This window comes from Pleurodeles waltl, chromosome 10 (genome assembly GCF_031143425.1).
Source record: "Pleurodeles waltl isolate 20211129_DDA chromosome 10, aPleWal1.hap1.20221129, whole genome shotgun sequence".
Taxonomy (NCBI): Eukaryota; Metazoa; Chordata; class Amphibia; order Caudata; family Salamandridae; genus Pleurodeles; species Pleurodeles waltl.
In genome coordinates, this window is record NC_090449.1 from 267,449,389 (window position 1) to 267,476,764 (window position 27,376).

The 27,376-nt window shown below is 47.0% G+C and overlaps 1 protein-coding gene across 2 annotated transcripts in view; it reads left to right on the forward strand.

Moving 5' to 3' along the window:
- USP7 (ubiquitin specific peptidase 7) overlaps positions 1-27,376 on the forward strand; it is a 1,253,379-nt gene that overhangs the window by 1,125,639 nt on the left and 100,364 nt on the right. For both annotated transcript variants that reach the window (XM_069210408.1, XM_069210409.1), the window contains exon 26: positions 21,942-22,042. In XM_069210408.1, the coding sequence (XP_069066509.1) occupies positions 21,942-22,042 (101 nt within the window). The remainder of the gene's footprint in view (positions 1-21,941; positions 22,043-27,376) is intronic.

Below are 27,376 nucleotides of genomic sequence, written 5' to 3' on the forward strand. Positions count from 1 at the left end.
AGGGTCATCCGTCGGACGTTACTCCCCCACCTTAACAGATTCTCCACCAGCTAGAGTCTCACCGGTGGATGACATCACTACTTTTAATGAGGTACTTTTCAGGGGAGCACAGAAGTTAAATATAGAGGTTCCAGAACCATCTACCTCCTTGTCAGTCATTTTTGAGACTCTGCAACATAGAGCAGTTTCGAAAAAGCTACTGCCGCTAGTGCCTGGTCTGTTGCAGCCAACCATGGACACTTTTTTAGCGCCAGCCACCCTCAAATCTGCTCCGGCTAGGATTTTGAAAAAATATAAAGCGCCTGAACAGGATCCTTTATTCCTAAGAACGGATCCGCCACCGGACTCAGTAATATTGGCCGCAGCCCGAAAAACTCACTCTGTGGCATCATCCTCCACGGTCACACCGGACAAAGAGAGCAGGCATCTAGACTCTCTGGGGAGAAAAATGTGCGGCACGGCGGCATCTATAATGAAGGTCTCCAGCGCGTCTGCACTCCTGGGCAGGTATGACCGTTCTCTGTGGGACTCTCTCAACAGGTTCACCGAAAAGTTACCTAGGGAAGACAGACAGGACTTCCAAGAGATCCTACAAGAGGGATGTCTGGTATCAAACCAAGTCATCAGCGCAGCGGCAGATGGGGCAGACTTAGCTGCACATGGGTACGCACATGGAATCTGTGCAAGAAGGTCTTCCTGGCTGAGACTGACTGGTTTAAAACAGGAAGCACAACAGCACATCCTAAATCTTCCATTTAACGGGAACTCGCTGTTTGGTGCCCATACGGATGAAGAAATGGCACGCATGAAGACCGAAGTGGACACCATGAGGGCAGTAGGCCTGGAAAGGAAGAAGGACTTCAGGCGGAGGTATAGGCCTTATGACAGGCGCTCTTTCCAACAGAGGGTTCAAACCCCTCACTGGTCCCAGAGGCCACAGCAAAGGCAGGGACGCCCTCTTTTTTAGGCTCCTAAGGCCACAAGGGAACGAGGGTCAAGTAGACCTCAACAGTCCACACCAAAAGCGCCGGCCAAGCAATGAGATCTCGCTTCCCTCGACACTGTGCACCACTCCGGTGGGGGGGGAAGTATCACAGATTTTCTTCACGAGTGGCACTCTATCACAAAAGACAAATGGGTGCTCAACATTGTCGAAAATGGCTACTCTCTTCTTTTCAAACAACCTCCACCGCACTTGCCACCAGCCAAATGCAATCCATCTCATCTCAGCCTACTGCGCAAAGAGGCTCTCGCCCTCTTACGAAAGAAGGCAATAGAAAAGGTTCCACTTGCGCACAGAGGGAAAGGGGGTTTACTCCCGTTTTTTTCTGGTGGCGAAAAAAGGCAGAGAGGGCGTTTTCAGACCGATTCTGGACTTACGGCTTCTGAACAAGTACATAAGAAAACAGAAGTTCAGGATGCTGGCTCTTCACCAGATTTTCCCTCAGCTACATCAGGGAGACTGGATGTGCTCCATCGACCTGCAGGATGCATATTTTCACATCCCGATAACTCCCAAGCATCGGAAATTCTTGCGCTTCCAGATAGCCTCACAGCACTAAGTTCAGAGTGCTACCATTCGGCCTGAAATCTGCCCCCGCGTCTTCTCGAAATGTGTGGCAGTGGTAGCGGCACATCTTCGAAAACAAAAAATCTTCATCTACCCATACCTAGATGACTGGCTACTGAAAGCTTCCTCTCCGGATCAGGCGAGAAACCATCGGGACATTGTGCTCAAGGTTTTCGAGTCTCTAGGTCTTCAAGTAAACTACCAAAAGTCCACCTTGACTCCAACACAGAACCTCCACTACCTGGGAGCTATACTAAACACAGAGCTCCAAAGAGTGTATCCTTCGGAGGAACGACTATTATCAATAAAGAGGAAGTGTCAAGACCTGTTAAAATCCGACGCACCTACGGCCCGTCAGGTGACATCTCTACTGGGCTCCATGGCATCATGCATTTTCATTGTCCCAAATGCCAGGCTGCACATGAGGCCCCTCCAAGAGGCGTTGGAGAACAACTGGAGCCAAAGGACAGGTCGCTGGGAGGACAGAGTGCGGCTACCGATAGCAGCACGTCAGTCATTGCAATGGTGGATGCACAGACCTCACCTGTCAGTAGGGGCTCCGTTTCACCAGGTAATTCCATCTGACACTCTGGTAACGGATGCGTCTCTTCAGGGATGGGGGGCTCATCTAGGTCTTCTTCAAGCTCAGGGCCTGTGGTCCGACAACGAAAATAAGTACCACATCAATCTGCTGGAGCTCAGAGCGGTCCATCTGGCTCAAGTCTTTTGCTCCATCGATTCAGGGGAAATCTCTCCTAATACAAACGGACAATATAACCACAATGTATTATTTGAACAGACAGGGGGGAACGAGATCCCTACCCCTATCTCGGGAGTCCCAAACAATCTGGCATTGGCTCCTGGCCAGAGGAATGTCACTTACAGCGGTTCACCTACCAGGTCAACAAAACGTGGAAGCAGATTTCCTGAGCAGACACCTAGAGGACGCCCACGATTGGGTCCTACACAGCGAAGTTGTCGAAGACATCTTTGCTCAATGGGGTCGGCCTCAATTGGATCTCTTCGCAGACGAAGTAAACAAGAAATGCCCAGACTTCGCATCCAGGTTCTACCGTCCGGGATCTCGAGGGAATGCCCTGTTGATCGACTGGTCAGGGATATTTCTCTACGCTTTTCCACCGATTCCCCTCATATCGGTAGTGATCAACAAACTATACAGATCCAGCACCAGAATGATTCTCATAGCGCCACAATGGCCCAGTCAATTCTGGTACACAGATCTCCTCAACCTATCGGAACAACCTCACCAGGAGGCTGCCGTGCAGACCGGATCTTCTGAGCAGGATGGAGGGCAGAGTTCTGCATCCCAACCTACCCTCTCTGAGCTTGACAGCATGGCTCCTGAATTCCTGCAGTATGGGCACCTAGGGCTCTCGCAGGAGTGCATGAACATCTTGAAAGAGTCCAGACGACCTTCCACGCGGCGTTCTTACGCGTTTAAGTGGTTCTACATGTGGTGCTGTCAACCAGGTCAGAATCCCATACGGGTTCAGGAGGATGTCATATTGTCTTACTCCATCTGGCAAAGTCCGGTCTGCAGGTATCATCTATTAAGGTACATTTGTCTGCCATTACAGCCTATCGTAAATCACCTTCTCAGGAATCCTTCTTTACGAAACCAGTAGTCAAGGATTTCTTAGAAGGTTTTAAAAAAGTTTTTCCGCCCATTCGGAGACCCTCTCCTCCATGGGAACTGAACATAGTATTGTCAAAACTTATAGGCCTCTGTTCGAACCTATACACAAAGCCTCTTTGCAGCACCTTACGTGAAAGACGGCTTTTTTGGTAGCCATTACTTCCGCGAGGATCAGTGAAATTCAGGGTTTATCTTCCAAAGAACCGTACACCGTTTTTCACGACAATAGAGTGGTTCTGCGAACTCACCCATCATTCCTACCGAAGTTGGTGTCAGAATTCCACATCAATCAGACTATCTCTCTACCGACTTTCTTCCCCAATCCGGAGACTCCGGCGGAGAAAGCGTTGCACTCCCTAGATTTGAAAAGAGTGCTGAAATTTTATTTGGATAAAACAAAATTGATTAGACATTCCAACCACTTGTTTGTAAATTATGGTCATTTGAGGACAGGAGAGGCAGCATCTAAACGAACAATATAAAGATGGATAGTTTCTTGTATTGTTAATGCTTACCAGTTGGCTAACAAACAACTACTAGCTAGACCTAAAGCGCATTCCACAAGGGGAAAAGCGGCTACTGCTGCCCTCCTTAACAATGTTCCAATATCTGAGATTTGTAAGACTGCTACATGGAAGTCTGTACATACATTTACTAGACATTACTGTTTGGACTCAGATGCAAGAGCAGATGCCCAAGTGGGGCAGGCCTCTCTGAGAAATTTGTTTGCATGATACATATCTATTCCTGCACTTCTATTAGACAGTCCGCAGAGTTTAGGGATGGGCTTGCTAATCTATTCAATGTTTGACTATTGATGAGGATCCCCTGGAAGAGAAGGATAAGTTACTTACCTGTAAATCCTAGGTTCAATGGCATCTGTCGCTGTAGATACGCATGTTTTGCAATAGCTCGCCATCTGGTGTTGGGCCGGAGTGTTACAAGTTGTTTTTCTTCGAAGAAGTCTTTTGAGTCACGGGACCGAGTGACTCCTCCTTTTGTGTCCATTGCGCATGGGCGTCGACTCTATCCTCGATTGTTTTTTTTCCGCCATCGGGTTCGGACGTGTTCCTGTCGCTCCGAGTTTCGGAACGGAAAGATAGCTAAATTCGGAAGATTTTCGTCGGTATTGTTGCGTTCGGGATCGGCGTAGTTAGATTCAACACCGCATCGAAGATCGAAGAGCTCCGGTGCCCTTCGGGGTAGTTTTTCGATCCCCCATCGGGGCCTGGTCGGCCCGACCGCGTGCTGAAGAACGCCGATGGAACGGACCCCGTTCCGTTTCTGTCCCAAATGCCACAACAAGTACCCCTATACAGACCAACACTTGGTCTGTAACCTGTGCCTGTCACCTGAGCACAGTGAAGACACCTGCGAGGCCTGTCGTGCGTTCCGGTCCCGAAAAACACTCCGAGACCGTCGAGCCAGAAGACTTCAAATGGCGTCCGCGCCGACAGCCGACCGAGAGTTCGAGGAACAAGAAGAGGAAGGTACCTTCTCGATCCACGAATTGGACTCCGAGGAATTCGATGACCCACAAACCGTGAGTAAGACGTCGAAAACAACACATAAGAAGATTGACAAGGCCCAGGGGACGCTACTGCCACCAGGCCATGGCTCGACCCATAAATTCGGTGACCGACCGTCGGCACCGAAAAAGGCCCAAACAGTGCTGAGACAGTCCGACTCCGGTCGAGACACCGGTACGCAGCCTTCTCGGGACCGAGAAAGTGCTGGAGACAAGCATCGACACCGAGATAGCGGTGTAGACACGGCTCGACGCCGAGACAGCGGCACCGACGAAGATAGACGCCGAGAGGTTTCGGCCCCGAAAAAAAGAAAAGTCAGCTCGGAGCCGAAAAAAGATGCAGACAGGGTTTCGGTGCCAAAACAACCTGCAACCGACCCAGTTTCAGGCTCTTATACAGAGGAGCATTCACTAACCTCCCAAATGCGAAAGCATAGGTTCGAGGAAGAGCTGCAATCTACCGATGTAGACCATACGCAAAAGCGTATCTTCATACAGGAGGGAACAGGGAAAATAAGCACCCTTCCCCCTATTAGAAGAAAGAGAAGACTGGAGTTCCAAACTGAACAAACACCACAAACAAAGGTGGTGAAAAAGGTTACTCCACCACCCTCTCCTCCACCTGTAATTCACGTCTCACCAGCACAAACTCCATCACATTCCCCAGCTCACACCACCATGAGCCAGGGTGACCAGGATCAGGACGCATGGGACTTATACGACGCCCCAGTGTCAGATAACAGCCCGGAGGCATACCCTACGAAGCCATCTCCACCAGAAGACAGCACTGCGTATTCTCAAGTGGTGGCTAGAGCAGCACAATTTCACAATGTAAGCCTCCACTCAGAACAGGTCGAGGATGACTTTTTATTCAACACCATCTCCTCCACCCACAGCTCCTACCAAAGCCTGCCTATGCTCCCTGGTATGCTCCGGCACGCAAAAGAAATTTTTAAGGAGCCGGTCAAAAGTAGGGCAATCACACCAAGAGTGGAAAAAAAGTATAAGGCGCCCCCTACAGACCCTGTTTTCATCACTGCACAGCTGCCACCAGATTCCGTCGTTGTAGGAGCAGCTAGGAAAAGGGCAAACTCCCACACATCTGGGGATGCACCACCCCCGGATAAGGAAAGCCGCAAGTTCGATGCAGCTGGAAAGAGAGTCGCAGCACAGGCTGCAAACCAGTGGCGCATCGCCAACTCTCAAGCACTACTTGCGCGCTATGACAGAGCCCATTGGGATGAGATGCAACACCTCATTGAACATCTACCCAAAGACCTACAAAAAAGGGCAAAGCAAGTGGTTGAGGAAGGTCAAAACATTTCAAACAACCAGATACGCTCCTCCATGGACGCAGCAGACACAGCTGCAAGGACAATTAATACATCCGTGACCATCAGAAGGCATGCATGGCTACGAACGTCTGGGTTTAAACCAGAGATACAGCAGGCAGTTCTCAATATGCCTTTCAATGAAAAAGAACTGTTCGGTCCAGAAGTGGACACAGCGATAGAAAAACTTAAAAAGGACACGGACACTGCTAAAGCAATGGGCGCACTCTACTCCCCGCAGAGCAGAGGAAACTACGGAACCTTCCGCAAGACACCCTTTAGAGGGGGGTTTCGGGGTCAGGCCACACAAGCCAGCACCTCACAGGCAACACCGTCCAGTTACCAGGGACAGTACAGGGGAGGCTTTCGGGGCCAATACAGAGGAGGGCAATTCCCTAGGAATAGGGGAAAATTTCAAAGCCCCAAAACCCCTGCAACTAAGCAGTGACTCACATGTCACTCATCCCCTCCACACAACACCAGTGGGGGGAAGAATAGGTCATTATTACAAAGCATGGCAGGAAATCACTACAGACACTTGGGTTCTAGCAATTATCCAACATGGTTATTGCATAGAATTTCTACAATTCCCTCCAAACATACCACCAAGAGCACAAAATTTATCACAACATCATTCCGAGCTCCTGGAGACAGAAGTTCAAGCACTGTTGCAAAAGAATGCAATCGAATTAGTACCAAACACACAAATAAACACAGGAGTTTATTCACTGTACTTCTTAATACCAAAGAAGGACAAGACGCTAAGACCAATCCTAGACCTCAGGATAGTAAACACATACATCAAATCAGACCACTTTCACATGGTCACACTACAAGAAGTGCTACCATTGCTCAAACTACACGACTACATGACAACCTTAGACCTCAAAGATGCGTATTTCCATATACCAATACATCCATCGCACAGGAAATACCTAAGGTTTGTGTTCAAAGGAATACATTACCAATTCAAAGTATTGCCTTTCGGTTTAACAACAGCACCAAGAGTCTTTACAAAATGTCTAGCAGTGGTCGCTGCACACATCAGAAGGCAGCAAATACATGTATTCCCGTATCTAGACGACTGGCTAATCAAGACCCATTCGTTATCAAAGTGCTCACACCACACAAATCAAATCATACAAACCCTCTACAAACTGGGGTTCACCGTCAACTTCGCAAAATCAAACATCCTGCCGTGCAAAGTACAACAGTACCTAGGAGCCATAATAAACACAACAAAAGGAGTAGCCACTCCAAGTCCACAAAGAATTCAAAACTTCAACAACATCATACAAGGCATGTATCCAACACAAAAGATACAAGCAAAGATGATATTACAACTCCTAGGCATGATGTCTTCATGCATAGCCATTGTCCCGAACGCAAGACTGCACATGAGGCCCTTACAACAGTGCCTAGCATCACAATGGTCACAAGCACAGGGTCACCTTCTAGATCTGGTGTTAAGAGACCGCCAAACTTACCTCTCGCTTCTATGGTGGGACAATATAAATGTAAACAAAGGGCGGCCTTTCCAAGACCCAGTGCCACAATACGTAATAACAGATGCTTCCATGACAGGGTGGGGAGCACACCTCGATCAACACAGCATACAAGGACAATGGAACGTACATCAAACAAAACTGCATATAAATCACCTAGAACTGCTAGCAGTTTTTCAAGCACTAAAGGCTTTCCAACCAATAATAGTTCACAAATACATTCTCGTCAAAACAGACAACATGACAACAATGTATTATCTAAACAAGCAAGGGGGGACACACTCAACGCAGTTGAGCCGGTTAGCACAAAAGATATGGCATTGGGCAATTCACAACCAAATTCGCCTAATAGCGCAGTTTATCCCAGGGATTCAGAATCAACTCGCAGACAATCTCTCTCGAGATCACCAACAGGTCCACGAATGGGAAATTCACCCCCAAACTCTGAACACTTCAAGCTCTGGGGAACACCTCAGATAGACTTGTTTGCGACAAAAGAGAACGCAAAATGCCAAAACTTCGCATCCAGATACCCACACAGGCAGTCCCAGGGCAATGCCCTATGGATGAACTGGTCAGGGATATTTGCCTACGCTTTTCCTCCTCTCCCTCTCCTTCCTTATCTGGTAAACAAACTCAGTCAAAACAAACTCATATTAATAGCACCAACTTGGGCAAGGCAACCCTGGTACACAACGCTGCTAGACCTATCAGTAGTACCACACATCAAACTGCCCAACAGACCGGATCTGTTAACTCAACACAACCAACAGATCAGGCACCCAGATCCAGCATCGCTGAATCTAGCAATCTGGCTCCTGAAATCCTAGAATTCGGACACTTACAACTTACACAAGAGTGTATGGAAGTCATAAAGCAAGCCAGAAGGCCATCCACCAGGCACTGCTATGCAAGTAAATGGAAGAGGTTTGTTTGCTACTGCCATATTAATCAAATCCAACCATTACACGCAACTCCAAAAGATGTAGTGGGTTACTTGCTTCACTTACAAAAATCTAACCTAGCTTTCTCTTCCATTAAAATACACCTTCCTACCTATTCAACTTCCCTTTATAGGATACCAGTCATTAAAGCATTCATGGAGGGCCTTAAAAGAATTATTCCACCAAGAACACCACCTGTTCCTTCATGGAACCTAAATGTTGTTCTAACTAGACTTATGGGTCCACCTTTTGAACCCATGCACTCCTGCGAAATACAGTTCCTAACCTGGAAGGTTGCATTCCTCATCGCCATTACTTCCCTAAGAAGAGTAAGCGAGATTCAGGCGTTTACAATACAAGAACCTTTTATACAACTACACAAGAATAAGGTCGTCCTAAGGACTAATCCTAAATTTTTACCAAAGGTTATTTCACCGTTCCATCTAAATCAAACAGTGGAACTTCCAGTGTTCTTCCCACAGCCAGATTCCGTAGCTGAGAGGGCACTACATACATTAGATGTCAAAAGAGCATTAATGTATTACATTGACAGAACTAAAAACATCAGAAAGACTAAACAACTATTTATTGCATTCCAAAAACCTCATGCAGGAAACCCAATATCAAAACAAGGTATAGCCAGATGGATAGTTAAATGCATCCAAATCTGCTACCTTAAAGCTAAACGACAGCTGCCCATTACACCAAGGGCACACTCAACCAGAAAGAAAGGTGCTACCATGGCCTTTCTAGGAAACATCCCAATGCAAGAAATATGTAAGGCAGCCACATGGTCTACGCCTCACACATTCACCAAGCACTACTGTGTAGACGTGTTATCCGCACAACAAGCCACAGTAGGGCAAGCCGTATTAAGAACATTGTTTCAGACTACTTCCACTCCTACAGGCTGAGCCACCGCTTTTGGGGAGATAACTGCTTACTAGTCTATGCAAAACATGCGTATCTACAGCGACCGATGCCATCGAACTGAAAATGTCACTTACCCAGTGTGCATCTCTTCGTGGCATCAGTCGCTGGAGATTCGCATGTGCCCACCCACCTCCCCGGGAGCCTGTAGCAGTTCGGAAGTTACCTTCAACTATTTGTATATATATCATTTCAACCTTATATAGGTACATACTTAGTCACTCCATTGCATGGGCACTATTACTACAATACAACTCCTACCTCGCCCTCTGCGGGGAAAAACAATCGAGGATAGAGTCGACGCCCATGCGCAATGGACACAAAAGGAGGAGTCACTCGGTCCCGTGACTCGAAAGACTTCTTCGAAGAAAAACAACTTGTAACACTCTGGCCCAACACCAGATGGCGAGCTATTGCAAAACATGCAAATCTACAGCGACTGATGCCACGAACAGATGTACACTGGGTAAGTGACATTTTCATTCTCTTCCAGGGGTATCCTCATCAAAGTCATAAACAACCCACCCTCCTCCCCGGACGCACGTCTCCTAGAAGTGCAGGACAGACTATCTTTCGAATCAGTTACACAGATTGTCACCGTAAAAAAGTACTGACCTAACTGTGAACCAACTGTCACCACCCCTGAGGCATGGTGGGGTACTGGAGGTGCTCAGGGTCTTAAAGGCATGGTGCCAAAGTTTTTATGGTTCTCCTGTGTTAACCTGCATGCAGCCTATTGGCTAAGAATGCTCCATTGTTTTTCAATGTAGTTTTTTCTCTTTTTCTCTAGTGATTACTACTGCTTATTTCCCTAAGCCCAGTTTTGGGGGCTTGGGTAGATATTTATTCTCTATTGTAATTTTATAATGATTAAAAAAATAAATCATAGAAATAAAGCATTTTAGCCTGTTTATGATTATAGCCTGCATTGCTGTTTTACACATGTATATATGAGTTTAGTATGAAAGATATGTCTACTAAAAATGCTATATGTATATTTTTCGTGCATATTTCATACTTTATATGTGTGTATTTTATATATGCTCCGGGGTCCCCGCACAAGGGCGGGAATATTCAATGTTTATTACTTTGATGAGGATACCCCTGGAAGAGAACTAGGATATACAGGTAAGTAACTTATCCTTCCACAACGTAGCAATGCACTCAGAGCCAATAGAGGATGATTTCCTGTTTAACACCTTAGCATCCACCCACGTTTCCTATCAGAGTCTGCCAATGCTCCTGGGTATGCTCAAACACGCAAAACAAGTATTCCAGGAGCCAGTTAAGGGAAGGGCTATCACGCCTAGGGTTGAGAAGAAGTACAAGCCTCCCCCAACAGATCCTGTGTTCAAAACACAACAACTTACACTGGACTCAGTGGTTGAAGGAGCAGCAAGAATGAGAGCAAACTCTCAATCATCAGGAGACGCTCCACCGCCTGACAAAGAGAGCAGAAAGTTTGACGCTGCTGGCAAACGAGTGGCCGCAAAAGCAGCCAACCAATGGCAGATTGCTAATTCGCAAGCCCTACTTGCTCGTTACGACAGGACACACTGGGACGAGATGCAACACGTTATACAGCACTTGCCCAAGGAACATCAGAAACGTGCTCAATAGGTCGTGGAAGGAGGACAGGCCATATCTAACAACCAGATAAGGTCCGCACTAGACTCGGCAGACACTGCAGCACGAACGGTCAACACGGCGCTAACCATTCGCAGGCATGCGTGGTTAAGAAGTTCTGGATTCAAGCCAGAGATCCAACAAGCGGTGTTGAACATGCCATTTAATCAGGAACAGTTGTTTGGGCCTGAAGTTGACACAGCAATTGAGAAGTTGAAAAAAGACACGGACACAGCCAAAGCCATGGGCGCGCGCTATTCCCCACAAGTCAGAGGCACCTTTAGGAAACCACAATTTAGAGGAGGTGTTCGACAGCAAACATCAGAGCCTTCCACCTCTCAAACCAGACCCACCTATCAGGCACAAAATCAAAGGGGAGGGTTTCGTGGTTCCTATAGAGGACAATTCCCAAGAGGAAGGGGAAAGTTCCAAGCAACCAAACCAAGCCAGACCAAACAGTGACTTCAGTGTCACAAAACCCCAACACTTATCACCGGTGGGGGGGGGAGGCTAACCGCATATTTCCAAAACTGGACACACATTACCACAGACGCATGGGTCCTATCAATTATCCAACATGGTTATTGCATAGAATTCACAAAATCCCGCCAGATGTGCCACCAAGAACACACAATCTGTCCAAACAACACTTAGACCTATTACAAATAGAGGTCCAAGCACTATTACAAAAACAAGCAATAGAACTAGTACCCAATCATCAGAAAGGAACAGGCGTCTACTCACTATATTTCCTAATTCCAAAAAAGGACAAAACGTTAAGACCCATCTTAGATTTCAGAACACTGAATCTCTTCATCAAATCAGACCACTTCCACATGGTAACACTTCAAGACGTGGTATCCTTACTAAAAAAGGAGGAATACATGTCAATATTGGATCTCAAGGATGCATATTTCCACATAACCATCCATCCTTACCACAGAAAATACTTAAGGTTTGTAATGCACGGCGTACACTATCAATTCAATGTGCTACCGTTCATGATAACAGCAGCCCCAAGGGTATTCACAAAATGCCTTGCAGTAGTAGACGCTCACATAAGGAGACAGCACATGCACGTGTTTCCATATTTGGACGACTGGCTAATAAAAAGCAACACTCAACAACAGTGTCTTCTTCACATGTAATACGTCATAGAAACTCTACACAAACTAGGGTTCTCTATAAATTACCAGAAATCAAATCTGCAACCATCCCAAAAAAAACAATTCTTGGGAGCAACACACAAAGAGAAATTGCCACTCCCAAGTCCACTAAGGGTCCAAGCGTTCCAAAATGTAACATCAAGAATACAGTCAAACCAACACTACCCAGTAAGGTTTGTAATGAAACTTCTAGGCATGATGTCTTCATGCATAGCCATTGTCCCAAACGCAAGACTACACATGCGGCCCTTACAACAGTGCCTAGCAAAACAATGGACACAAGCACAGGGTCACCTTCAAGATCTAGTGTTGCTAGACCGCCAAACACACTTCTCGCTTCAATGGTGGAACCCTATAAATTTAAACAAAGGGCGGCCATTCCAAGACCCAGTGCCTCAAGCTGTTATCACAACAGATGGCTTCCATGATGGGGTGGGGAGCACACCTCAACAATCACAGCATACAGGATCAATGGGACAATCAGCAAACTCAACTTCACATAAATCATTTGGAACTGCTAGCGGTGTTTCTAGCATTAAAAGCATTTCAACCACTGGTAGCCCACAAACACATCCTTGTCAAAACCGACAACATGACAACAATGTATTATCTCAACAAACAAGGGGGGGGGACACTTATCACAACTGTGTCTCTTAGCACAAAAGATTTGGCATTGGGCAATTCACAATCACGTTTGCCTGATAGCACAATACATACCAGGCATTCAGAATCAGTTAGCCGACAATCTCAGTCGAGATCACCAGCAAATTCACGAATGGGAAATTCATCCCCAGATCCTACACGATCACTTCCTATGCTGGGGAACACCAAACATAGACCTATTCGCAACAAAAGAAAACGCAAAATGCCAAAACTTCGCGTCCAGGTACCCACACCTTCAATCCAAGGGCAATGCACTGTGGCTCAGTTGGTCAGGGATATTTGCTTACGCCTTTCCCCCTCTCCCGCTCATTCCTTATCTGATCAACAAACTAAGTCAAAACAAACTCAAACTAATACTCATAGCACCAACCTGGGCTCGCCAACCGTGGTACACAACACTGTTGGACTTATCAATAGTACCCTACATCAAATTATCAAACACTCCAGATCTGTCAACACAACACAAACAACAGATAAGACACCCTAATCCAGCATCACTCAGTCTAGCAATCTGGCTCCTGAAGTCTTAGAATTCGGACATTTAAATCTCACACAAGAGTGTATGGAGGTCATTAAACAAGCAAGAAAACCTACAACAAGGCAGATTTGTTTGCTACTGCCAGGCTAATCAAATTATGCCATTAAACGCCACCACACAAAACATTGTAAGTTATTTACTACACTTGCAAAAGTCCAATCTGGCCTTCTCTTCCATTAAACTACATCTCACTGCAATATCTGCTTATTTGCAGATTAAACATTCAAAATCACTTTTTAGAATCCCAGTTATTAAATCCTATATGGAAGGACTAAAAAGTATCATACCCCCAAGGACACCACCAGTATCTTCGTGGAATCTTAATATTGTATTAACACAACTCATGGGCCCACCATTTGAACCCATGCATTCTTGCCAAATACAATTTTTGACTTGTAAAGTAGCTTTTCTAATAGCTATCACTTCACTTCGAAGAGTTGGCGAAATACAGGTGTTTACTATTCAAGAACCATTTATACAAATACATAAACATAAAGTGGTTCTCAGGACAAATCCACAATTCTTACCAAAAGTCATATCACTGTTTCATCTAACCCAAACTGTGGAACTCCCAGTCTTTTTTCCACAGCCAGACTCAGTAGCAGAAAGGGCATTGCATACATTAGACATAAAAAGAGCACTATTGTATTACATTGACAGAAATTTGTAAAGCAGCCACCTGGTCTACGCCCCATACATTTACTAAGCATTACTGTGTAGATGTGTTGGCAACCCAACAAGCCACAGTAGGACAGGCTGTACTAAGAACATTTCAGACAACTTCAACTCCTACAGGCTATCCACCGCTTTTGGGGAGATCACTGCTTTGTAATCTATGCACCTCATGTGTATCTGCAGCTACACATGCCATCAAACGGAAAATGTCACTTACCCAGTGTACATCTGTTTGTGGCATGTTGCGCTGCAGATTCACATGACCCCTCCCTCTTCCCCAGGAGCCTGTAGCCGCTTTAGTTGCATTAAAATTGTAAATATGTAAATAATTTTGACTTTACTACGCGCTATGTACATAGACATTTACTCCATTGCATGGGCACCTCTAGTATCCTTACTTTAACAACTCCTACCTCACCCTCTGCGGGGAAAACAATCTAAGATGGAGTCGACGCCCATGCGCAATGGACCCGAAAGGGAGGGGTCACTCTGTCCCGTGACTCGAAAAGACTTCTTCGAAGAAAAACAACTTGTAACACTCCAAGCCCAACACTAGATGGCAGGAACAGTGCACAGCATGTGAATCTGCAGCGCAACATGCCGCGAACAGATGTACACTTGTTAAGTGCCATTTTCCATATATATATATATATATATATATATATATATACACACACAAACACAAATTGACTGAAAAAAACAAAGGTTACAGGGGTGTTAGTTTGGTTGACATTTTCCCATACAAAACCATAGAAATTCAGTAGTTATAGTTATACTGAAGGTTATGCTTACGTTAAACTATGACTTGTGGCCTAATGTTTCTCAACGGCACAAGTTAGTTTCTTTAGATTTACTTTCAGCGGATTTGTATGGTGTTAACGTAAAGTATCTAATTACCGCACATCTGATAGACTTCTAGTTGCATATTCCTTAACTTGTGAATTTTCCCAGGCATCATTCTGGCTCTGGGGAATTTTCTTGAGCACTGTACGAGGCTGGCTCAGTTTGTGGTGCACACCTATGGTGTGGCATCCTATACTGAGTTCAGGCAACCCTTAGTGATAGTGTTTTGGTGCCTAAATAACCAAAACTCTAGGGGTAGCTGTGAAGAGCAGTTAAGGCTTATCAAGGAGGAGTGTAAAGCACATACAATACCACAGTAGTCAGTCAGTAACTATTACAAAAGAAAGAACCACACCAAGTGTAGGAAGCTGGCCTGGTGTGTGGAGAGCACCTATGGTGTTATCAGCTTATACCGGGTCCAGGTATCCCATATTAGTGACGTGTAGACAGTGTCTAGGAAGCCAGGGCTCTCTAGAGGTAGCTGTGGATGAGCAGCCAAGACCTATCTAGGAGACATGCAAAGCTTATGCAATACCACTGTAGTCACACAGCACTTAAATGCATGAAAGACCTACACAGTTTTATAAAAATAAGGGTACTGTATTATGGTAACACAAATACTAAAATACTGTATAGGTAATCCTCCACTAGCTGGTGAGTAAACACACTATTATATACACATTAGAAGTCAGGATTAGCATAGAAGGCAATAGAAAACAGTGAAAACAATAGTAAGTACTGAAGGCCCTAGGGGGGGGCGGGGACCAAACTATATACTTAAAGTGGAAGGTGAAAGTCAGTCCCCCCAACCAAGGAAGTGTAATTGGTAGAGGGGAGCTGGAGGTACTAGGAACCCCAAAAGGTAAGTGCCAGAGTGCTCCCCAGAAACCAGGAGAAGTTAAGTACCTGGTTTTCCCCAGACCCACCAAAAGGACTTCAGAAGAGGATTTTGCAAGACCGACAAGACTGCAAGAAACCAAAGGTGGATCCTGGTAACGGCAGACCTGTAAAGGAATGGGACCAAGTCCAGTTCAAGGTGGAGTGCCCGGTTGTGGCAGGAGCCTCTACCCGCCTGTCTGTGGATGCAAAACCTTCTCGACGGTGAACAAAGTGTCAGCAGTGCAGCACTGGAGCAGCCTAAGAGTTCCTGAAGTGATGCAGTCAACATCCCATGCTGGAAGAAGGATTGCAGTTGTTCTGGTGTGGAAAAACCACGAACAAGCATTGGCAAAGGCAAATGTTGTGGGAGAAGAAATGGAGAGCTGCCGGGGACAAGCCAAGGTCCAGGTGGACTCAACCCATAGAGAAGAGTCCCAGGTGACCCTCAGCAGTGAGGGGAATCACAAGAGGAGGCAGCCCCCACAGGCGACCCACAGGTAGCAAGCACAGGAGTCGCTGGGAGCCCCAAGCAGGACACCTAGAAAGGAGTTGCACGTTGCTGGAGAAGCGTGCAAAGGGCTGTGCATTGCAGAGAAGAGAGCTGGGGCTAGAAGGAGCCTGAAGATCCCTTGGAGATACCAACAGGCCTTGATAGCTGCAAGAGACGCAGTCCTGTGTGGAGAGGCAAGGACTTACTGTCTCCAAAGTTGGACTGCTAGCAGAGAGGACCAAGGGGACCACTCCAGACCACCACCCGTGATGCAGGATCCACACAGCTCCAGAGGAGCGGAGATCCACACCAGTTGTCGTTGCAGATGGTGCCTGTGGATGCATGGGAGCTACTCCTTCTCTCCAAGGGAGATTCCTTTTTGCTTCTCGTGCAGACTGAAGACTTGTCACCCTCAGAGGATGCACAGGCAGGGAAATGTGATGCCCGCCCCCTGGACACAGCTTCCACTTTTGGCGGCAAGTCCAGAGGAGATAATGAGAAAAACAAGGAGGAGTCACCCACCAGTCAGGACAGCCCATAAGGTGTATCCAATCGACAGTCCAGCAACGGCTACCGGGCGCCTCTCCTTCCTGTCCAGACTTTAGTTTCCCAGAACCCACGCCCTGGACCCAGCCTGCAGCCTTTTTGAGACCCCACGGGGTTCCTTCATTGAAAGGCAGTGGAAGCCTGACACTTTGTACCCGGGCACCCCTGTGCAGCTGAGGGTCTGTGTTGGTGCTGACCTGTGGCACCCCCCTGCCACCAGTGCAGACCTAAACCCCCAAGGCCTGTGTCCTGAAACCACGGGTACCTACCTGCAAGCTCTTTTCAACTAAGTCCCCGCCAGTCCTCATAGGATTCCAGTGCAAACCTAACACCAACTCTGACCTCTGCACCTGGCCAGCCTGTGCTGCTGGTTATGTGCTTTCGGGGTCAACTTGAACCTTGACCAGTGGACATGCCAAACCCTGAAGACTGGAATCAGAAGTTGTCTACTTACCTGCTTTCTATGCTAACAATTTTCTCCACCTAGGACTCTGAGTCCTATGAAAAATTGCACTAGGTGTCAACTTTGGAAATTGAAAAGTGTTACTTGTAAACGGTTTTAACTGCAAAACCCAAGCAAAGTACATTTGATACATATGCTTGTTGTACAAGTTACTTACCTTCGGTAACAAAATATCTGGTAGAGACATATTCTAGTTGCAGATTCCTTACCTTAGAATTTCCCCCAGGAGTCAGACTGGATTCGGAGATTTTTCTTCAGGCAATACCCTTGCGCTTCAGTAGGTTGTGTCGGTCGACTAAGGGCGTCGTTGGTGTCTTAGTCGCCGTGATGACGTCGGGAGTAGTATATGGACGCCACCCTGCACAGTGACATCAGTTTCTTTTAACGACTCCACGCCAACGCGCAGAGCTGCTAAGAACACCGAGATTGGCGCGCCAGAGCTAAGGACCTGAAAGGGGGAATCCCTGTCCCTAGAAATCAGATTGCAAGCAGGGAGGATGGGTGGGAGGTAAGGAATCTGCAACTACAATATAGGTCTACCAGATATTTTGTTACCGAAGGTAACTAACTTGTACATCTGAAAGAGACTTCAGGTTGCAGATTCCTTACCTAGGAATAGATACCCAAGCAATGCCATCCTTGGTAGTGGGTGGCGAACCAAGATCATACTAGGAAATCCTGCAGTAGCCGTCCCGACGGACCTGACTGTCCAGACAGTAGTGTTTAGCAAACGTTTGCAGGGATGCCCATGTAGATGCCTGGCAGATATCCAGGACAGAAACTACACGTGCTAACGCAGTGGAAGCGGCAGTGGCTCTGGTAGATTGAGCACGCAAGCCCTCAGGAGGTTTCTTCTTGGCCAAAGCGTAGCACATTTTCATGCAAAGCAGCACCCATTGAGAGATGGTATGCTTTTGCACCGCCTTTCATTTTTTCGCACCCACATACCCATCGAAGAGTTGATCGTCCACCCGGAAATCTTTAGTAAGATTGAGGTAGAACACCAATACCCTTTTTGGGTCCAGATGGTGGAGTGTCTCTTCCTCATGGGAAGGAAGTGGGGTGCGTAGAAAGTAGGCAGAGTGATGGACTGGCCTACATGAAAGGGTCTAACCACCTTAGAAAGGAAGAAAGCCTTAGTGCGCAATACTACTTTGTCAGGGTGCACAGACAGACAGGGAGGTTTTGAGGAAAGGGCCTGAAGCTCACTCACTCTGCGAGCAGGGGTGATTGCAACAAGAAAGACAGTTTTGAAGGTGAGGAGCTGCAAGGGACAATAATGCATTGGCTCAAAGGGAGTGCACATTAAATAAGTAAGTACAAGATTGAGGTCCCACTGAAGCATGATAAATGGAGTGGAGGAAATAAATGGGTGAGTCCTTTTAGGAATCTACTTACAAAAGGAGATTTAAAGAGTGAGGGCTGATCAGGTAGCCTAAGAAAGGCGAAATGGCAGATAAATACCCTTTAACGGTGCCCAAAGCAGAGCCATGCTGGGCCAAACAAAGAATGAAGAGAAGAACCTCGGACAGAGGGGCGGAAAGGGGATTGTAGGAAGTTTGCTCTGTATATACTATTTCAAAGTAAGAAATAGTGTGCACAGAGTCCAAGGGTTCCCCTTAGAAGTAAGATAGTGGCAAAAGTAGATCATTCTAATGCTCTATTTTGTGGTAGTGTGGTCGAGCAGTAGGCTTATCAGAGGATAGTGTTAAGCATTTGTTGTACACACACAGGCAATAAATGAGGAACACACATTAAAAGACTTACTCCAGGCCAATAGGTTTTTATATTGAAAAATATCTTCTTAGTTTATTTTAAAGAACCACAGGTTCAAGATTTACATTAAACACTTTAAATGCAAGGTACTTCACTTAGATACTTTAGGAACTTTGAATAAAAGCAATATCATATCCAGTCTTTGTAAAAATGGCAATAAGCTGTATTCAAAGTGGACACAGTGCAAAAATCAACAGTTCCTGGGGGAGGTAAGTAAAGGTTAGATTGTGAGGTAAGTAAGACACTTACAAGTCTCAGTTCTGGGACATAGGCAGCCCACCGTTGGGGGTTCAAGGCAACCCCAAAGTTACCACACCAGCAGCTCAGGGCTGGTCAGGTGCAGAGGTCAAAGAGGTGCCCAAAACACACAGGTGCCTATGGAGAACAGGGGTGCTCCGGTTCCAGTCTGCCAGCAGGTAAGTACCTGTGTCCTTGTGTGTGGGGGGGAGGGGGGGGGGGGGACACAAGTTGGCACACAAAACACACCCTCCGCGGCACAGGGGCGGGCGGGTGCAGTGTGCAGAGCAGGCGTCGGGTTTTGTGTATGTTTCAGTGGAGGGACCCAGGGGGTCACTCTAGCGGTGCAGGCAGGCACAGGGGGTCTTCTCGGGACAGCCACCACCTGGGCAAGGCAGAGGGTTGCCTGGGGGTCACTCCTGTGCTGAGGTCCGGTTCCTTCAGGTCCTGGGGGCTGCGGGTGCAGTTTTGGTTCCAGGCATCGGGTCCCTTGTTACAGGCAGTAGCATTCGGGGGAGCCTCTGGATTCTCTCTGCAGGCGTCGCTGTGGGGGCTCAGAGGGGTCGTCTCTGGTTATTCACTGGCTCGCAGTCTCCGGGGAGTCCTCCCTGAGGTGTTTGTTCTCTGGACCTCGAGCTGGGGGCGTCGGGTGCAGAGTGTGAAGTCTCACACTTCCGGCGGGAAACGTGCAGTCTTGGAAAGTTGCTTCTTTGTTGCAAAGAAGTAGCTGGTTTTGAACAGGGTCGCTGTTCACGGGAGTTTCTTGGTCCTTAAGTCCAGGGCAGTCCTCTGAGGTCGCTGGTTGCAGGTTTTCGAAGCTGGAGACAGGCCAGTAGGGCTGGGGCCAAAGCAGTTGTCGTCTTCCTTCTCTGCAGGCTTGTAGGTCAGCAGTCCTTCTTGTTTCTTCATGTTGCAGGAATCTGATTTCCTGGGATCTGGGGAGCCCCTAAATACTGAATTTAGTGGTGTGTTTAGGTCTGGGAGGGCGGTAGCCAATGGCTACTGACCTTGAGGGTGGCTATATCCTCTTTGTGCCTCCTCCCTGTGGGGAGGGGGGCACATCCCTAATCCTGTTGGTGGAATCCTCCAAACTCAAGATGGAGGATTTCTCAAGGCAGGGGTCACCTCAGCTCAGGACACCTTAGGGGCTGTCCTGACTGGTGGGTGACTTCTTATTTTTATCATTATCTCCTTCTGCCTTGCTGCCAAAAGTATGGGCAGTGGCCAGAGGGGTGGGCATCTCCGCTAGCTGGGATGCCCTGGGGCGCTGTAAAAAAAGGGGGTGAGCCTTTGAGGCTGAAGGGGGAGGTGAGAAGCTCCTCCACCCAGTACAGGCTTTGTTCCTGGCCACAGAGTGACAAAGGCACTCTCCTCATGTGGCCAGCAACATGTCTGGTGTGTGGCAGGCTGGCAGAAACTGGTCAGCCTACACTAGAAGTCGAATTGGTATTCAGGGGGCATCTCTAAAATTCCCTCTGGGTGTATGTTACAATAAATTGCACACTGGCATCAGTGTGCATGTATTGTGCTGAGAAGTTTGATACCAAACTTCCCAGTTTTCAGTGTAGCCTTTATGGAACTGTGGAGTTTGTATGTGACAAACTCCCAGACCATATACTCTTATGGCTAACCTGCACTTACAATGTCTAAGGTTTTGCTTAGACACTGTAGGGGCATAGTGCTCATGCACATATGTCCTCACCTGTGGTATAGTGCACCCTGCACTAGGGCTGTAAGGCCTGCTAGAGGGATGACTTACCTATGCCACAGGCAGGGTGAGGTTGGCATGGCACTCTGAGGGGAGTGCTGTGTCGACAGTCATTTTCTCCCCACCAGCAAACAAGCTGTGAGGCAGTGTGCATGTGCTGAGTGAGGGGTCCCAAGGCTGGCATAAGACATGCTGCAGCCCTTAGAGACCTTCCCGAACATCAGGGCGCTTGGTACCTGGGGTACCAGTTACAAGGGCCTTACCTGAGTGCCAGGGTTGTTCTAATTGTGGAGACAAAGGTACAGTTTAGGGAAAGAACTCTGGTGCTGGGGCCTGGTTAGCAGGGTCCCAGCACACTTTCAATTCAAAACTTAGCATCAGTAAAGGCAAAAAGTTAGGGGGTAACCATGCCAAGGAGGCATTTGCTTACAGGTCCCAGCACACTTCAAATCAGAGTTGGCATCAACACTAAGCAAAAAGTGTGGGAAGGGGGTTAACCATTCCAACAGTGGCACTTTCCAACAGTTAACCTCAGTTTCTTTAGGGACTGTTTTCTCTTAATACAGTTGTGGCATTTCATGTATCTGCAGCTGGTGCCACTGCAGTGCTGATAGCGAAGGGGGAACTGGCATAATGTTATTAAAAGTAAGTATCATATATTTGGTACCTGCATCCTAATTTGGTGGACACCTACCAGGATATGTTGGCATGGCAATAGTAAGTGTACAGCACATTTTGAAAAATAGGTGGGTATATTTGTACTTTCAGTTATGTCCATGATTGTTGGATTTGAAGTCTTATGCCTTTCACTCAGGAGAATTGTTTGCCATTGGTAAAATTGACTGTTTACTTTTTGTGTTGCTTAGGAAATAACACTATATCCAGACAAACATGGTTGTGTTCGGGACTTACTAGAAGAATGCAAAAAAGCTGTAGAACTTTGTGAGAAGGGCTCTGCGAAATTAAGGTATGTTAATTTATGAAAAGAGCTCATTCAACTGGTATGTTGTGTAAAGCCATTTTGAAGAGTCCAGTGTTTACCAATAATTCAGTTAACATAGACATTAGCATAGGTGTTCCCCTCAAGTTATTTCTTCTCATTTATTAATTTAAAGCAGTGATTGTGTAGATTATATGGTGCTCCATTTTATTCTTCCACTGAGACTTGATTATCCCTTACAAATATCTGCAAGCACTAGACTTGATTTGGAAAATGTTTTTCCGAGCGCTGGCTCTTTTACGCTGCCAGGTGGCACTGCATGACTTGATTCAGTCATGAATATGAAGCCAACTGTCTCTATAAAGTGCTGCCTGGCATGAAAATTTTAGATTCTTTATTTCCTACAGGTTTGGGGCTCTGTTTCAGTTTATCAGATAAAGCCTTCTAGCTGCAGATTCCTTACCTTCGAATTGATTTTCGTAAGCTATATATCTAGTGACTGTAGGTGGCGTTGATTGGCACTGCATCCGTCGTCGGCATCGTACGCGCCAGATATGATGTTGCAGGTTCCTATGTAGTCGCCACCCAGGCGCTTTGATAGCAGTTCTTTTCTTTCTGACCAGCAAAGCACTGTTTCGAAGTGACCCCTGGGTCCCTCCATTGCTTTCTATAGCAAACCTGAGCCAACTTTGCACACTGGCACCCGGCCGCCCCTGTTCCGCTGGGGGTGTGTTTTGTGTGCCTGTTTGTGTCTCTGCCCCCACCCCCCACCCAGTGCTCTACAAAAAAAAAACCCTGGTCTGCCCTCCGAAGACACAGGTACACACCTGCTCCCCATAGGGACCCAACACCCCCCCCCCCCCCCCCCCCCCCAAGGAACTGTTGAATTTTGCTCTGTGTCCACTTTTAAAATAGTTATTTCCATTTTAACCTAAACTGTGTATATTACTGCTCATTCAAAGTTCCTTACTTACCTGTGTGGAGTACCTTGCATTTTTATGTATTTACTTCAAATCTTGTGGTTCTAAAATAATTTAAGAAAATATATTTGTTTATATAAAAACTATTGGCCTGGAGTTAAGTCTTTGAGTGTGTGTTCCTCATTTATTGCCTGTTTGTGTACAACAAATGTTTAACACTACCCTCTGAAAAGCCTACTGCTCGACCACACTACCACAAAATATAGCATTAGAATTATCTAATTTTGCCACTATCTTACCTCTAAGGGGAACCCTTGGACTCAGTGTGCACACTATCTCTCACTTTGAGATAGTATATACAGAGTCAACTTCCTACATTGGTGGATCAGCGGTGGGGTCTAAAACTTTGCTTTTGCTGGACTACTAAGCCAATACCTGATCACACTACTAAATTATAAAAATTGTCATTAGAAACTGATTTTTGCAATTTTAACTCTTTTTTTCTAAAATATTTTTAGAAGTCCTGCTAGGGCCTTGTGTAAGTCCCTGTTAGCATGTCTTTTAGAGTTTAAAAGTTTGTATTTAAGTTCTAGAAGTAGTTTTTAGATTCTTAAAAAGTAATCCCAATTTTTAGAGTGATCATGTCTAGCACAGATGAGATGGTGGTGTAACTTACCCTCACCCCTTACCTGCATCTAGGGATGTCTGAGTTAAGGACCCTCTGTAAGCTAAAAAAGATAAAGACTGGGTTCAACCCTACCAAACTGAGGCTCCAGGAGCTATTGGCAGAGTTTACAAGGGACCACCCATCTGAGGATAATCCTACAGATGAGGAAGTTAGTGAAGAGGAGGGTGATATCCCCCCTCCTGTCCTAAACAGGAAGAACAGGGTTACTCAAACCCTGACTCCACCAATCATAGTCAGAGACTGGTTCTTCCAAAGGGGAGACTAGTAACTCTGGAAGCATTGAGGGCAGCCTCAGTGAAGATGACCTCCTCTTAGCCAGGATGGCCAAAAGATTGGTTTTGGAGGGACCGCTCCTATCCATAGAGAGGGAAAGACATGAGATTGGTTTAGCTCCCATCAATGGTGGTAGCAACATAAATAGGGTCAGAGAGAATACTGAGATCCTAAAAATCCCAAAGGGATTGTAACAAAATATGACGATGGCTTTGATATCACCAAATGGTTCACAGCTTTTGAAAGGGTTTGTGCAACCAGAAAAGTAAACAAAACTCACTGGGGTGCTCTCCTTTGGGAAATGTTCACTGGAAAGTGTACGGATATACTCTTCACACTCTCTGGTAAAGATGCAGAATTCTATGACCTCATGAAGGCTACAAGTTCAGGGGGGCTCAAAAATCCTCGAGCCAGACCTGGGTTGATTTTGTTGACTTCAGTCAAAACACTAGATGGTTGGAAAACTGGCAGTGGTGTAAATGATTCTGATGGGCTGTATAACTTGTTTATCAAGGAATGAGAAAGAAGGCAAACCTTTGGGTCAAGACTAGGGTGACTAAGCCTTCCACAGGGGGTGACCAAAAGAAAGGGGGTCACAAAGCCTCCCCAGGGAAGAGTATTGAGACATCCAAGGGAAAAAGTAAAGAGTCTTCTACAGGGACCCAAAAACCTGCTCAGCCCCAGGACCTGAAGGAATCGAACTTTAGTGCAGGAGTGACCCCCCAGGCGACCCTCTGCCTAGCCCAGGTGGTGTCTGTCCCGAGAAGTCCCCCCCTGTGCCTGCCTGCACCGCCAGAATGACCCCCCCGGTCCCTCCATTGTTTTCTATCTGAAACCCAACGCCTGCTTTGCACACTGCCCCCTCCCCCCCCCCCCCCCCCCCCCCCCCCCCCCCCCCACCCCCAGTGCTCTACAAAACCACATTGGTCTGTCCCCGAGAACACGGGTACTTACCTGCTGGCAGACTGGAACCGGAGCACCCCTGTTCTCCATAGGTGCCTAAGTGTTTTGGGCACCTCTTTGACCTCTGCACCTGACCGGCCCTGAACAGCTGGTGCTGGCAATTTTGGGGTTGCCTTCAACCCCTAACTGTGGGCTGCCTATGCCCAGGAACTTAGACTTGTAAGTGTCTACCTTACCTCACAATCTAACCGTTACTTACCTCCCCCAGGAACTGTTGATTTTTGCACAGTGCCCACTTTTAAAATAGCTTATTGCCATTTTTACAACAACTGTATATGATATTGCTTTCATTCAAAGTTCCTAACTTACCTGTGTGAAGTACCTTGCATTTAAAGTGTTTACTGCAAATCTTGAACCTGTGGTTCTTAAAATAAAATATATTTTTCTATATAAAAACCTAATTCCCTGGAGTACGTCTTTGAGTGTGTGTTCCTCATTTATTGCCTGTGTGTGTACAACAAATGCTTAACACTACCCACTGATAAGCCTACTGCTTGACCACACTACCACAAAGTAGAGCATTAGAATTATCTAATTTTGCCACTATCTTATCTCTAAGGGGAACCCTTGGACACCGTGCATGCTATTTCTTACTTTGAATAGTATATACAGAGCCAACTTCCTACATTGGTGGATCAGCGGTGGGGTCTAACACTTTGCATTTGCTGGACTACTCAGCCAATACCTGATCACACGACTAAATTCCAAAAATTGTCATTAGAAACAGATTTTTGAAATTTGAGCTATTTTTCTAAATTTGTAAAGATCCTGCTAGGACCTTGTGTAAGTGCTTGTTAGCATTTATTTTAGAGTTTAAAAGTTTGGATTTAAGTTCTACAAGTAGTTTTTAGATTCTTAAGAGTAATCTTATAGAAATAATGTCTAGCACAGATGAGATGGTGGTGGAACTCAACCTCACCCCTTAACTGCATCTACGGATGTCAGAGTTAAGGACTCTCTGTAAGCTAAAAAAGATAAAAAGTGGGTCCAACCCTCCCAAGTGAAGCTCTAGGAACACTTACAAAGTCTCAGTACCTGGGCATAGGAAGCCCACCGTTGGGGGTTTAAGCAACCCCAAAGTTACCACACCAGCAGCTGAGGGCCAGTCAGGTACAGAGGTGAAAGAGGTGCCCAAAACACATAGGCACCTATGGAGAACAGGGGTGCTACGGTTGTAGTCTGCCAGCAGGTAAGTACCCGCGTCCTGGGGGGCAGACCAGGGGAGTTTGTAGAGCACTGGGGGGGACACAAGTAGGCACACACAACGCAGTGTGCAAAGCAGGCGTCTGGTTTTGTATTGGGTTCAATGGAGGGACCCGGGGGTCACTCTACTGGTGCAGGCAGGGCACAGGGGGGCTTCTCGGGCCAGCCACCATCTGGGCTAGGCAGAGGGTTGCCTGGGGGTCACTCCTGCACTGAACTTCCGTTCTGTCTGATCCTGGCGGCTGCAGTGCTTGGTCCAGGCGTTGGATCCCTTATTACAGGCAGTCGCAGTCGGGGGGAGCCTTTGGATTCTCTCTGCAGGAGTCTCTGTGGGGGTCCAGTGGGTTCGTCTCGGGCTACTCACGGGGTTGCAGTCGCCGGGGAGTCCTCCCTGTGGTGTTGGTTCTCTGGATCTCGAGCCGGGGGCATTGGGTGCAGTGTGAAGTCTCACGCTTCCGGCGGGAAGAGTGAGGTCTTTGAAGTTGTAGAAGACTTGCAAGTTTGTTGCTGGCTGTTCAGCAGAGCCGCTGCTCACAGGAGTTTCTTGGTCCTGGGATTCAGGGCATTCCTCTGAAGCTTCAGAGGTCTCTGGTCCCTGTCGGATGCGTTGCTGGTCACAGGTTTTCAAGTCAGGCCGGTAGGGCTGGGGCCAAAGCAGTTGTCGTCGTCTGCAGGCTTGTAGGTCAGCAGTCCCTTCTTGGTGGTTCAGGTTGCAGGAATCTGATTTCCTGGGTTCTGGGGTGCCCCTAAATACTACATTTAGGGATGTTTAGGTCTAGGAGGGCTGTAGCCAATGGCTGCTGTCCTGGAGGGTGGCTACACCCTTTTTGTGCCTCCTCCTGTGGGGAGGGGGGCACATCCCTCATCCTATTGGGGGAATCCTCCAAACTCAAGATGGAGGATTTCTCAAGGCAGTGGTCACCTCAGCGCAGGGCAGCCTTGCCGCCAAAAATGGGTGCAGTGGCCGGAGGGGCGGGCATCTCCACTAGCTGGGATGCCCTGGGGTGCTTTAACAAAGGCATGAGCCTTTGAGGCTCACCGCCGGGTGTTACAGTTCCTGCAGGGGGAGGTGAGAAGCACCTCCACCCAGTGCAGGCATTGTTCCTGGCCACAGAGTGACAAAGGCACTCCTCACATGTGGCCAGCAACTCATCTGGTTGTGGCAGGCTGGCAGAAACTGGTTAGCCCCACACTAAAAGTCGGATTGGTATTCAGGGGGCATCTCTAAGATGCTCTCTGGGTGCATGTTAAAATTAATTCCACACTGGCATCAGTGTGCATTTATTGTGCTGAGAAGTTTGATACCAAACTTCA